Source organism: Aotus nancymaae, unplaced genomic scaffold, assembly GCF_030222135.1.
Source record: "Aotus nancymaae isolate 86718 unplaced genomic scaffold, 86718_ANA_hifiasm-v0.15.2.pri h1tg000059l, whole genome shotgun sequence".
NCBI classification, from domain to species: Eukaryota; Metazoa; Chordata; class Mammalia; order Primates; family Aotidae; genus Aotus; species Aotus nancymaae.
Genome location: NW_026988473.1, coordinates 13,571,924 through 13,587,174, shown reverse-complemented (window position 1 = coordinate 13,587,174; position 15,251 = coordinate 13,571,924). Strand labels below are relative to the sequence as shown.

At 35.5% G+C, this 15,251-nt stretch overlaps 1 protein-coding gene across 1 annotated transcript; it reads left to right on the top strand.

The window, feature by feature from the left end:
• The first annotated feature begins 4,107 nt into the window (after positions 1–4,107).
• On the top strand, positions 4,108–5,052 carry LOC135270193 (olfactory receptor 5D14-like). Its single transcript, XM_064365529.1, has one exon. It carries the CDS (start codon positions 4,108–4,110, stop codon positions 5,050–5,052), a length of 945 nt encoding a protein of 314 aa, XP_064221599.1.
• The last annotated feature ends 10,199 nt before the right edge of the window (positions 5,053–15,251 follow it).

Here is a 15,251-nt window from a genome sequence, read left to right as displayed (position 1 = left end):
TCTACTGGCAATAACATGATTTTAGTGATACAAACTTAATAATTCTAAAAACATAACAACACTTAAAAAAGCATTTAAATTAGAAAAAGTTTTCATTATTCTTGTATGCATCTTAACATACATACTCTCCCTTTTAAATAAATTCTTTGCATTGTTTAAATCTTTGCAGACAAAGTTTTTCCAGAACAAGACAAGTGGAAACTAGTAGAACAGGAGTTGAGAAAGGCCTGTGCATTATACAGTCACCATGTCCCTCAAGCTTTGCTCCATCCCTCCAGCAGGATGTTAGACCAGGGCATATAATCTGTTCCCTGACACTCATTCTCTCATTGTATTGCCTATTGTGGGCATACACAGTTAATGTATTTTAAAATAAATATTCTGTTGCCATTTCAGATTGATGAGTTCATCTGGCTAGTGGTTTTCTTGTTTGCTTGTTTTGCTTTAGTCAATTTCAATGAATTAAGGAATCCTATAGTCACCACTTCTTAGCTTTCAACTTCTCTAAAAGTCACTCTCTACCAGTGCACATCAGTGTTCTTCATGCTTTTCCCACATTACCACCATCCTTCCTCTCTAGTGCACTAACTTCCAAAGCTCACAGGCAAACGTGAAAATCAACTCTATATGTTATGCCTTGTTAATCCCCATGCTGAACTCACAGACTTGTAGCATGAGGTACAAAAATGTGAATGAATCTCTGCAGACGTTAATATACTTCAAAATATTTTAGCATTAAAAGAAATTCTAATAAGAATATTTCTATGAAAGTATTTATGTTTCTATTCAAATATCACCTTCTCACAGAATCCTTCCTTGACAACCTAATATAATGTGACAGTTACCCCTGTCCTGTTAACCTAATTAATGTTCTTTCATAGCTGCAGGTGATATTTTAAATTTTTGAATAATTTTTTATTTGTTTCTCTCAGTAAAAATAAGCTCCAAGATGGTTAAAAGTTCTGTTTTTATTTTTTCTTGTGTCTCCAATGCTTAGAAAAGTACATTAAAATTTCAATGTACTTTTTACAATGAATACATACTGGATGAGTTACAGATGGAAAGAAATAAAAATTTCAGACTAAATTGATAATATTTAGCATTATGTCTTGTTTACCTAGGTAAGACTTCTGGTGCTGTCTCCTCAAAGAATATGGCTCCCACTTCATATTTTAAAAGCCAAAGAACAGGTGTAATATAATCAAAGATGACCATGCTTCTTTATATGAATGCTTGTGCTGCTAATTATTGTACTGTGGAAACATTTCTTTTTCTAATTTTAAGTATTCAGTTAAAGTTGGATACTCTATAATTTTTTGACTGTTTTATATTTGTCAGCACCACAAAAACAGTACTTCCATTATTAACAATATGTCTCATTATTAGGTTTGGGATTAATTTTTAAAAACTGTTAAGTTCAATTTGGAAAACTTTTCCTTCAAACTTAATTTAGATTTCAGAAACCTTGAAAAGTTTCTTCAATATTGTAATTAACATTTCAGAAAATTTTGGTTTATTTGGGTAACCTAATCTCAGAAATCCAAACATTAGCATTCTGCATATAATTGTTAACAATATCTCTGGATTAGACAGATTCTCGTTCATCATGATGGAAAAAAGTTTAGTGCAGCTTGGATTAAGTTTCAGAATACTTGTGGATAATTTTGTATACATTGGCAAAATTGTTTTTGGACATTGATCTATTAATAATTTTTGTTTATTGGAAATATTAAAATAATACAAGGCTATCAGTGTTTCTAAAGTATATTGCCTCAATTTTTTTTTTAGAGTTCAGTAATAATTTTGCAAAATTCACAAGCAAAGGGATCAAAGATATGTAAAAACTTTGCAAAACATTAGTGGAAATGTCTCTCTAAGCAATGTATTCTTGCCTTCCATATTAATGATTCCATAAAGAATTCTTATAAAAGTTGGCTTCTCTTAAGGCTATAAAGGAAAATATCTTTATGATATCAGAGTAGGCTAACATTTAAAGATGTAGAATGCAAAACAAATGGAACTACATTAAAATTAAAATGTATGCCATTAGTGCATGGAAAAGAGAAATCTGAGCATGAGAGAAAAATTTTGGAATATATTTAATTGACAAAATATTAATATCCATAATATGAAGATAACTAAAAATTAATTAGAAAAATAAGGTAAATAAAATGGTGCTAAAATTTGAAAAAGAACAAACTATTTTTGGTTTATCCTTATATATTATACAATAATGTTTTCTGTATGACCTATGACATGAAAAATTGTGCCAAATAACTGCTCTGAAGAAACTCAAGCACGTTCACATCAGAAGAGACGTTCAACAATGTTCAATTTCATATTGCTTATAATAACCAAAAGATGGAAACAGCCTAAATAGACATAAAATAAGCGAGTAAGATGAGTTACGGTCATACAATCTAATTCCACTAGTACAGAAAGCAACTCTTAATGGTTCCATTACACAAGATTCCACTATGCACAGAATGACTTACTGCTTTTCTTTAAAATCCTAAAGGACTGACATGTAATTCACTATAAAGGCCTATCCAAAGTCCTGAACAACCCTACTTGATAAATATACTTCAAGGATGATAATAATGCTGTGCCATACGGGATAAATAGCACAGCAGCTTGCTTGCTTAATGAGTTTGTTACAAGTTTCCTCTTGTGGGATCCACTCCAAATGGATAAACATTTGGGTCATTTTGTAAGTAAGTTGGAGTAACTTGGCCAAAATCCAAGAGGCACACTAAATTTTGGAATAGATGAGGCAGTACTTAAAGTGTTATTGTAATTTTAATTATGTGTAAGCAAAGCCTGATAGTTAATTTCATGCTGCTTTTTTTTGTGTGTGTGTGCGTAATTTCAAAAAACTTCCAGTCACTAAATGTGACATAAGAGACTTGGCATTTGCCTTAATTGCCTGTTTTGATGCTCGGGAAGAGTAAGTTGTTAGTGATCTCCAGAGTTTGAGTCCCTGGGTAATAAAGTTAAATGTAAGAGTCTTGGTGCCTCAGGTATATTCAGCCTGCAGAGACAGGAGGGTGGCAGCCTGTTTCTTTGTATGTAGTAGGTAAGTTTATCTGGGTTTTCTGTGAAACTGAAAATAGTGTCTTTCTGATATGGTAACTGGGCCTTTGATTTTTTAAATCTTAAATCACTGTGTTATTCAATTCTGATCCCAATATCATTAAAAAATGAGGTCAACACTAATGAGAATATTCATTCTTATATCCATTGACAATTATCTCATGACGAATAGTATAAACTTGCTACTTAGAAATGGATATTTATCCATATTTCCTTTATATTCATATTAAATTAGTATGCAACTTTTATACAATTGAAAACCAGTCAGGGTTGAGAGAACCTTCACCTGATAAATCTTGAGACTCTTGCAAGATACTTATGCAATACCTGAGCTATGGTAGATGTTAACCCTTAAGTCATAAACCCCAATAAAATGCCCACTCCACTAAGAAGTCAAAAGTAGGCCATGTCCTTCTCAACTCCTCAGCAACTGAGATATTCAAGGAGAGAAGCAGTCTTTATAGAATAAAAGTTGGTGAAAAGTGGAATTAGTGTGCCCTTTTTCTAGATTTCTTCAACATTTTCATTTATCCTTAGAGACATATTCTAAATATTTTAATCAATTTGTCTATATAAACAAATACAGTATCAATGTATGTTGTTGTTTGAAGTATTTTACATTTTTCACAGAATCTTTATTAGTTTATATATATATTATATATGTATAATAATTTTCTGTAAGTTATGTGCATGTCATATGACATGCTACTAGCTAATGTATGGATGGATATACTACTGTATACACACATATATGCACACGTGTGTGTGTATACATATATACATATATATATGAAAATAGAAAGTGTAACAAAAATGCAAAGACACTTCAAAGACTCAGCTTGGTTTGATATAGACGTAGGAGCTACCTGCATGAGGCATGTTCTTCTTGGATAAAACTAAATCCAATAACTGCTACTTCTCATTTTTTCTTTCAATCATAGAAAGTCATGACATAAGTATTTCTCACCTCATATTTTGCTTTGGCAGGAACAATTCCTCCCATTGAAAGGAATTATGGTGATGGTTTTAAGAAATCTGAGTGTGGAGTCTACCTTTGCCCTCTTAGGTTTCACAGATTACCCAGAGCTTCAGATTCCTCTCTTCCTTGTATTTCTGCTCATGTATGTGATCACCATAGTAGGAAACCTTGGGATGATAGTAATCATCAAGATTAACCCCAAATTTCACACTCCTATGTACTTTTTCCTGAGTCATCTCTCTTTTGTTGATTTTTGTTACTCTTCCATTGTCACTCCCAAGCTGCTTGAGAACTTGGTAATGGCAGATAAAAGCATCTTCTACTTTAGCTGCATGATGCAATACTTCCTGTCCTGCACTGCTGTGGTAACAGAGTCTTTCTTGCTGGCAGTGATGGCCTATGACCGCTTTGTGGCCATCTGCAATCCTCTGCTTTATGCAGTGGCCATGTCACAGAGGCTCTGTGCCCTGCTGGTGGCTGGGTCATATCTCTGGGGCATGTTTGGCCCCTTGGTACTCCTCTGTTATGCTCTCCGGCTAAACTTTTCTGGACCTAATGTGATCAACCATTTCTTTTGTGAGTATACCGCTCTCATCGCTGTCTCTAGCTCTGATACACTCATCCCTCACCTGCTGCTTTTTGGCTTTGCCACCTTCAATGAGGTGAGTACACTACTGATCATCCTCACTTCCTATGTTTTTATTTTTGTGACGGTACTAAAAATACGTTCTGCCAGTGGGCGCCACAAAGCATTTTCCACCTGTGCCTCCCACCTGACTGCTATCACCATCTTCCATGGGACCATCCTTTCCCTTTACTGTGTACCCAACTCCAAAAACTCTCGGCAAACAGTCAAAGTGGCCTCTGTATTTTACACAGTTGTCAACCCCATGCTAAACCCTCTGATCTACAGCCTAAGAAACAAAGACGTGAAGGATGCTTTCCGGAAATTAATACACACAAAAGTTTCATTTCACTGAACCAATCTCAAAAGTTGTTTTCAATCCAAATGAACAACCCAAACAGAGACTAAAATATATCTAAAGTCTAAAGCATATATTTGTATGAGGTTTTATGAAATTGTGACATGTGAATTGATAAATTCAAATCCTTTGAAGAAGCCAAGGAGTTTTATTCTAGGATAAATTTTACATAATTTTGATCCACAAAGCACTGATTTCTTCAAGTTTCTAAAAACAAATCCTCAAACATACTACAAAGCTTAATAGATTATTCAACATGTGGAATAAAGTTACTGGAAGAATGGTGATAACTCGCCAGAAAAAAGAATTTTTTTTTCATTTGTTAATGTGTCTGGCAATAAATGCCTTGCCTTTGAAGTTATTTGTGTTGTGTGTCTCTGAAGCATTGTGTCCTTTTTAGGAGATACGTGTGGATATAATGTGTGGTATCAGGGGAAAAATTCTTTTCTGACACCTCCATTCCTTGGGCTCTGTGAGTTATTTGACTAAGAAGCCTTGCTCTTACAACAGTTAGCTTATGTTGAGAAGTAAACAGGACAAGCACAATTATATCTATTCCATAGATGATCCGGCAAAACTTTAAGAAACTAGCCTAGAATGGCCGAAGTGGCTAATTTAAGACAGGAACTTAACTCTGTTGGCTCCAAATCTAGGATTCTCGAGTACTTCTGAGGCTATTTGTAGGAGTGGTAATAGAAACTATTTGTGTCCTTTGGAAAGAACAATCGATGGTGTAATTTCAATATGTGTAGATTGAACTTGAATACTCTTACTCAAAATGTAGCATTCCCAGTGTTATCAGGTCCAGAAATATCTACAAGTTTTGTCTAGTCCAGTTTATACAAAATGAATGAAAATAAACATTAAATCTGGGAACACTGAGAAACCATATTTCAAAAATTTTTTTCTAACTTTTATATGAATGATCAAATAAACACAAATATTTGGTAACAAATACTATAAAAATTCAAGCAACATTCCCCAAATTTTCTCTAAAAAGAAACATTTTCCCTATAAACAAAACTAGGGCTTCTTGGAGAAATGGCTAATTTGAAGTCTAGGGTAGAAAATAGGGAAGATGAGCCTTGAGTAGTTTGATGCTCCAGAAAGCTGGAATACTGTCAGCAGCTAATCAGATTGCCTCAAAGAGACTATAGGAAACAATTTGAAATGGCTGACGCTGGTTTGTAGTCAGAAAAAAAAATTTTTAAACATAAAAATGAATATAGACTACAATTGATTTAAAGTCCTCATATATGTTTAAATCTAGATACTAAAAAAGAAAAAAAATGAATAAACCATTGTTTAATATCAATGATTAGGGTACTAATTCATTACTCTGAAAACAGAAAACTAGATTATGTATATATATTCATATATATATATATGTATTCTCTTTTCTCCTATGTGAATTGCATTTCAGCATCACCTACCAATTAATGAGGTGACGTTCAGAAGAAATAAAAACATAAGGGCATAAGAATGAAATTAGACAATCACAATTATGGAACTCCACATTTAAAAAAATGAATAAAGGTAATGATTTCAACAGACAAGAAATCATTAGGCAAAATGTTTGTGGGTAATTTTAAGATGAACTAATTAAGTTGACACAACCTGAATCCAGAGATCAGAATGATCATCACTGAAAGTTGGACAAACAGTTATCATCAACCAGTTTTGTGCTTCTCAATGGACTGCAATGGACAGTAGTCAGAACCTTTTATGAAAAATTTTTATTTTGTTAAAAGAAACTAAAAGAATGAACCCAAGCTAATAAATATCATTGATCTCAACATTAGTTTAAAACAATTGATACAGATATAAATAAAATGACACAAAATGAAGGACTAAGCAAAATACAGAGTGCTGCATTATTATTATTTTCCCCCACAAAAAATTACCTAACATGCACATATGCGGGTACACACGTACACACACACAGACACAGACAGGCTCTCACACAAAGAATGGTTACATAATGAAGTAAACTGGCTACAACAACCATATCTGTTTGACTCTTGATCCAAACTAACTGGAAAAATATGTCGTTAAGACAACTGGAGTAATTTAAACATGGATTGGGTATTTAATGACATTAAGAATATAACGATGATTTTGTTAGGTGCAGTTTCGGCATGGGTGTTTGGTTCAAAGACTAAAAACACTCCAATCGAGGAATGAAAAACTACATATCAGGTATTATGTTTATTAACTGGGTGATAAAATAATCTGTACACCAAATTCCTGTGACACCGATTTGCCTTTAAAACAAAGTTGCCCATGGACCCCTGAACTTAAAATAAAAGTTAAAAAATTAAAACACTCTAATCAGAAGTTGACTGTTTGGCCTCTTGGCCTCCACTGTACTGCAGAATCACCATGCTCTGAAGGCACTGACGGCTCACCAGAGAGGAAACCGCAAGATCATTGGAGAAAAATGCTGCTTCCAGGTGTTCAAATCATAGGTCCAGAGATCCAGTAGATTTTCTGCTTGGTTAGGGACAGAGCTGGGAATCAAAAAGGATGTAAGCAGGTGGAGCAGGAGGACTTACAGTGGAAGCAGATTTCAACTTTTGCTCTAGGTCTGCTGTTTGTTTTTTTATTTTGTTAAGATAATTTTTTTTTACACTAGTCATATACTTTTCTAGCTCATCATTCTATCTGATCTTCCCCTAAAAACCAATAGGCCAATTGTTTAAAATGAGAGTTCTCTACATTTTTTTTTAAATATAGAAGTCTCTAATTCAAAATATCTGCCTTTTTTCCATTAATAATTAGGATCTTCACTGGTGTGTATAGTCCAACGGTGACTTAATCCAACAAGATTTTTTATGGAGAGACCAGGAGGTAACTGTCTGGGATTAGAATAAACTTTTACTAGGGATACAAAGGGTCGTCCTAGAGCGAATGCAAGCGCAGCCTCCATGATCCAAAAATTCACTCTCATGTCTCTCCTCTCTCACTGAATGTGAGACACCTTCCATCTTTGACCTTATAATCTGTAACGCTGGGCAGACAACACTGGGATGGGACTTTCCAAGCACAAATCCAAGGAACGAGGTTGAGATTCAAAAAACCATGAGAGCTTGGCATGTTTGGACAAAGAAAATGCTACTTAAAATCATGTGCCTCCATTCCTCAGTCTTTTCAGACTGACCTGTATCTGTGTGTGCTACCTTATGGTTCCTCTCCTTATGACAAATGACACAAAAAGACAAAGACAAAAGAAAACAGATTATTTCTGAGATCAAAAGTATCAAATAGAAATGAATATTCACAAGAACACCAAAAGTCACTTTTTATGGAAGAGCTAGTTCACAAATGTTTTCTCCTGCCGATTCCAATTTAGAGAGAGAAAAAGACAGGGTCTTATCACTCTTCTCAACCAGCCCCTACAGCAGAGATCCACCAAGCTGACAGAAAAAAAGTCGCCCTCTGTAGGCCTTTCCTTAGTGGTCCAGGATCTCAGCTGCAGCAGTTCAGGAGATAACAATGTTCCAGCCAGTAAAGGATGGCTGCATGTTGGGGCCAATTTCTGTAGGGGATCCAGAGATCACCCTGAACCCGTCTTAACTTTTAGTAGGCTCTTCTTCAATACCACACACTCTGACCATATTTAAACATATGAAGTCAATCAGTATCTGATAACAATTATCTTAAAATTACATAAATTCTCATAAGTATAGAAATATATAGGAGTTATCAGAGGTCTGGGGACTTTTAAATATAAATTGTTTTATATGGAGTGTTCCTAATGCTCTTATAAGTTTTTTTCTGCAGGTTTTGTAGTATATTAGAATTACATCAGAAGATGGTGATTAATTTAAATTGTCTTTTTTTGTGACCTCAGGAGACTGGGGCAATAGGTAGTCTCTAGGGTTCATGTCTCCTAGGTTGTAACTGCAGATATAAGAATGCCTGTATCACTCACAGCCTGGAAACTTCCGACCTTTGCCATCAGCAGGTTTGCTTTGAGATTCTAAAGACCAATTGATATGAATTTTAATCTATATAACAACTTTGGAGGAGGAAAATGCACCCTGAAGACTCAACAGGTCTTGAAAAATATGTGTGAATGTGCAAAGAGCAGAAAGTGCTCTCTTTCTGCAAAACATTGTATCAGAAGGCCTGACTCCTGAACAACCTCCCCATGAAAAACTGGTACCTGGGATGGGGAAATAGAAGAACTTTGAGAATATTAGGAATGTGTATTGCCTTGCTTCTGTTAAGTTTTGGAGGAAAAGTCAAGGTAGAATAGACAAGTATTTATGTAAATGGAAATAAATAGAGATGAAATAGACTCTCTAGTGAAAAAAACAAGGGAAGGGACCAGCTTTAATTAAGACTGTGGAAACTAGATAAAAAGATTTCATCTGCCATATTTCCTGGAATCAAATATTGAAACTTTTAATAGCTATTTAATAGTTTCATTTGGTACACAAAGCTTATTGTGTAAAATGTAACATTAGTTTAAAATAAAATTTTAGATGCTTTAGAGAAGTGAAATGACGTATTGGGAAATGTGCTAATTAGAGTATCTGGGTTTCCGATAGACTGTCTTTTGAGATTGTCTTTAATACTCAAATTCATGAGTATAGGAAGAGAGGACCATTGAGTATCCTGGTTTTACACGTAACCCAACATCTTTCTTGATGGTCTAAAACTTTCGTGGGTGTTGTGAATAGAGATAGTGTTTATTATGATAGAGAAAGCGATTACAGAAATGATAGGATCTGAGAGGTGTTGGACACTATAATTAGAGTAATTTAATGATTTGGCTGGGCCCGGTGACTCACGCTTGTAATCCCAGCACTTTGGTAGGCTGAGGGGGAAGAATATCTGAGGTCAGAAGTTTGAGACCAGCCTAGCCATTATGGTGAAAACACTTCTCTACTAAAAATACAAAAAAAATTAGCCAGATGTAGTGGCGGGCACCTATAATTCCAGCTACTCAGGAGGCTGAGGCAAGAGAATCACTTGAATCCAGGAGATGGAGATTGCAGTGAGCCGACATCACACCATTACTGCACTCCAGCCTGGGTGATAGAGCAACACTCTGTCTCAAAAAAAAAAAAAAAAAGAAGTTACAATTCTTTCCTATTAATGTTTTGTGTTTTCTCATAAAATGTCTTGACACTGCAGCACTGCCTCAAGGTTTTAGTCCTTCTCTTTCATAGGTAATAGAAGGACACAATTAAAAGCCAATGTGTCTTGAAGGGAGAGGAGAAATAGAGATGGAGATAGAGAGAGACAGAGAAGACCCTGAAGAAAAGGGAAGTTTGCAAGTCAGAGTCTTACTACAGTTATTACTGGGTGAGAAGATTTTCCTAAATCCCATTCTCATGTGTTTCATCTTGATACTGCTTTCTAGTATATCTTTGTGGCAATTAACTATTGTTGGGCTATTTCTCATACATGTAGAGTCTTTAGTTGGCTTATTAATGGAAATATAGTTATGAATGAAGGGAATATGTTAATATCTACATCCAGATCATGGGGCAGATTTGGGGTCAGGTAAAGGGATACATGGCTAGGAGTCTGAGGATCAGAGTTCTAGTCATGGATGGGTAGATTGATCTTTTTATACTTATCAATGGAAAAGTCAAAGTTTCCCTTTTTTTTCTACTTTGTCACCTCCAGAATAAAGAATGAACTAGATTGTCTGTACAATCTGTTCTTATTTGATTATTTCTCAGGCAATGAAGAAGGATTGGTAATTAGCACACCCTGAGTTAAAGAGCATACTCTCTAAAAAATTAATTAAGATGTATTTCAAAGTTATTTTTATGGGGTTAGACAAATTGTAAAGCGCTATATGGAATTAACAATAAAGACACAAATGTTAAGTGTTAGGGCTATTGATAGTTAACATCACACTATGAACGTATGATGTAAAAACTAATTTATTTTGAAAATTCTGATTTGTATTACTGATTACAGGATTTACATAATAAATCATCATATTATGCCAGGAATATATTTTATGAATTTTCAATATTCAAGGAAAGTTGAAGGTATTATGTAATTTTTCATATAAAATAATTATAAATACTTTAACCTCATCTTATATTTATAAATATTAAAAATCACAGTTCATAACTTAATATATTATTACTCAATAATTATATTTTTCTCAAGAAAATTTAAAAAGATTACAATGTTTTAAAAGTTTAGGGATGGATCCAGTAAACAAACATGGCAGGTGTACCCCTATGTAACAAACCTGCATGATCTGCACATGTACCCCAGAACTTAAAATATATAATAAAAAATTTTAAAAAAATTAGATATTTAGTAAATCTTGAACAATAAACACATATGTTCTGGAAGAGATGTTTTCCTTCATGCTTCTCAAATTCTGGGAAGATTACCAGAATTTGAGAAGGCTTTGCACATAGTGCAGACTTCCCCAAGTTTAATTATGTGATAATTGACTATCTTATGTTATTCCACATTGGGAAACTTATTTAAAATAATAATAAGATTTGTTTTAAATTTAAAATTGTTGATTGTATTAAAACTTGGCAATTCTATTCTTATGGCATTATCTTATGTTGTTTAAGTACGTGTCATCAAAAGCTTAATGCTTCTCATTTATATTATCAATTTATTGATAGTGACCATGACATTAATTCCAACTATTTTAAATTTAAATCAACGTTTAAAGACACCTTCTATTGCTTTAAGCATAAGGTAAATAGATAAGTTAAACAGCTTTCTTGTGAGTGGGTTGTTTATATGATATAAGGCAGTACTGCCAATGATGTTTTTTTATAGATGCATTTTCAGCTTTTCTATCATGACTGTTTCTCAAGAGCGATGCATTTTGTGATAATAGTTTGGTAGTACACTAAGAACAAAATGAATAAGTATTTAACAAAAGTTTTCATTCTACTATATATGTGAGTGTATATAGTATACTATACATGTGTATTAGTTCATTTTTATGCTGCTAATAAAGATGCGCCAGAGACTGGGCAATTCAAAAATGAAAGAGTTTTAATGGACTTACCATTCTACATGGTGGGGAGGCCTTACAATCATGTTGGAAGGCAAGGAGAAGCAAGAAGCAAGTCACACTTTACATAGATGGAGGCAGGCAGAAAGAGAGCTTGTACAGGGAAATTCCCCTTATAGAACCATCAAATCTCAAGAAACGTATTCACTATCATGAGAACAGCATGGAAAAGACCAGCCCCCATGATTCAATTATCTCCCACCTGGTCCCTCCCACAACACGTGCGAATACAAGATGAAATTTGGGTGTGGACACAGCCAAACCACATCATTTTGCCCCGGCCCCTCCCAAATCTCATGTCCTCACCTTTCAAAATCAATCATGCCTTCCCAACAGTCCCTCAAAGTCTTAACTCAATTCAGCATTCACTCAAAAGTCCACAGTCCAAAGTCTTATCCAAGAAAAAGCAAGTCCCTTCAGCTTATGAGTCTGTAAAAGCAAAAGCAAGTTAAATTTCCTAGATACAATGGGGGTACAGGCATTGTGTAAAGACAGCCATTCCCAATGGGATAAATTGGGCAAAACAAAGGCCCTAGAAACATCCAAAGTCCAGCAAGGCGGTCAAATCTTAAAGCTCCAAAATCATCTCCTTTGACTCCATGTCTCACATCCAGGTCATGCTGATGCAAGAGGTGCTTTCCCATGGTCTTGGGCAGCTCCATCCCTTGGCTTTGCAGGGTATATCACCCCTCCTGGCTGCCTTCATGGACTGGTGCTGAGTGTCTGTGGCTTTTCCAGGAACATAGTACAAACTGTTGGTGGATCTACCATTCTGGGGTCTGGGAGACAGTTGCCCTCTTCTTATAGCGCCACTAGGAAGTGCCCCATAGGCACTCTGTATAAAGGCTCTGACTCCACATTTTCCTTCCCCATTACCCTAGCAGTGGTTCTCCATGAGGGCACTGCCCCTACAGCAAACTTCTGTCTGGGCATCCAGGCATTTCCATACATCCTCTGAAATCTAAGTGGAGATTCCCAAATCTCAATTCTTGACTTCTGTGCCCCTGCAGACTCAACATCACATGGATGCTTCCAAAGCTTGAGGCTTCCACCCTGTGAAGCAACAGCCCAAGTTGTACCTTGGCCCCTTTTAGTCATCGCTGGAGAAACTGGCACTCAGGGCACGAAGTCCCTAGACTGCACACAGCAGAGGGAATCTGAGCCTGGCCCATGAAGCCATTTTTCCCTCCTAAACCTCTGAGCCTGTGATGGGAGGGGCTACCACAAAGGTCTCTGACATGCCCTAGAGACATTTCCCCAATTATCTTGGTGATTGGCGTTTGGCTCCTTGTTACTTATGCAAATTTCTGCAGTTGGCTTGAATTTCTCCTTAGAAAAAGGGATTCAATTCATCATGAACTCTGAATGTAATTGTGCTAGATTGCAATAATATGTACCAAATTGGATTTTTTCTCACCCCATTTATATGCCATAGTGCTCAATAATTGTTGGAGTCCCAAGATATCGTGGTTTCCTTGATATCTTGTTTATATCCCACAGAGATCAGTGATTGTTTTGGGAAGGTTATGAAACATGGGCCCCAGGGACACACACACACACACACACACACACACAAAAATGTAAAACATAGCATTTTACATCATAGTGTCTTCAGAAATAGGAGAAGCGATGTCTGTCCAACAGGTTAGCTGGTTGAACTACGTTTTGCATTTTTGAGAATGAACATAGTGATATTTTCTGGGAGCTAGAAGCCTGACTTTTGTTCCTCATGGAGGTAATTTATTATAATCATACATTGCCGAAGGAGGAATTCTAAAGAAAGAAAATAGTATTAGGTAATTTTTAAAATCTGTGTTTTATTTTTTTCTTAATCAGAGAATATTTTTTAAAATGCTATGCTTGGAGCACTCCTTAATGAAAATATTTTTCTCATTGTGTATTAAGGAACAATTTGGTGGGAAGTGAAACCTGGTTAATATCTTAAGTACCAAATATCTTAAAACAACTATTAGTGTGAGATGAAAAGCAGTGTGAACAAATTGGAATGAACGCTTGTTTTCTCTAGCCTTTTCTCTTTCCCCTCTATCACGCCAACTCTGTCTGCAGAACCTAATGGAGACAGCATGGAGATTATCTCCAAAGTTGTCTTGATGCTGAGGGTGGCAGCAAGAGATAACAGGAATAGGACTGTTCATAGAGGGACATGGACATGAGAACCACCTCTGAAGCAGAAAGAAGAGGAATTGCTTTGTCTTATTGAAAAGCATGTTGAAACGCCCCTCTATGACAGGTTTCTCAATGAAGGCACCATTGAAATGTTGGTCCAGACAACGTTTTGTTGTGTGTGCTGCAGGCAGGGACCCTCACGTGCTTTGTAGAGGGCATCGTAGAGTGTTCAGCAGCATCCCCACTATATATCAATAGCACTGCCTTTCTCTTGTAACAACCAAAAATGTCTCCAGACATTGACAAATATGTCATTGGAATCAAACTCACTCTTGACAAACAATCACTGCTCTATGTGCAATTAACAGCTTGATTATTTTCTTTAGATTTTAAAATAGGAAAGGGCTTTCAAAGTATGTACTAGTTTGAACTCAGGGAAAGATATGTAACTCACTTCTCCTGGTCGTTTTAAGAGAGAAAATGTCATCAGAACAGTTTTTAAAATTTTCAGTCTGTCATTTAGTAATATGCATGCTGTCCATCTTTGAAATCAGTTGAAGAATGGGAAAAATAGCTGGTTGGGTTGGTCTCTAGTCCAGAATTTTTTCTTCCTGGAGTGCTTGATTGGTGCCTCTACAATGATGTATGAATCTGTCAAGGGTCAGGAGATGAAAGAATGAGAGGATTCTCACTCGCACTTTACACTTGCTATGTGTCAAAGGTCTGAAAAGTGTGTGCCCCTAATTTTAAAAATTTCACCCTCTTTCTCCATTTCACTCCATAGTAATGATGTTTTGGGATAAGTCGGACAAGTTAATAGATTTTCTTAAAGAAATATTTATGTTATTGGCTGTTGTAAGGATATGATTCAACTTGTTTGTCTATATGGAACAAATGCATATATTTATACATTATTGTAATATATGCAATATTTTTTCTCTACACTCTGGCTGTTTTTTAAACTATTTTATCCCTTTTCACAGTCATGTACTGACATCGTTGAAATGATTTAAAATTATCCTTTATGTAACTGCATGCTTTTTCATTA

What these genes read in the sequence shown, in the direction of transcription:
- LOC135270193 (XM_064365529.1), top strand. Translation starts at nt 4,108, where the DNA reads ATGGTGATGGTTTTAAGAAATCTGAGTGTGGAGTCTACCTTTGCCCTC.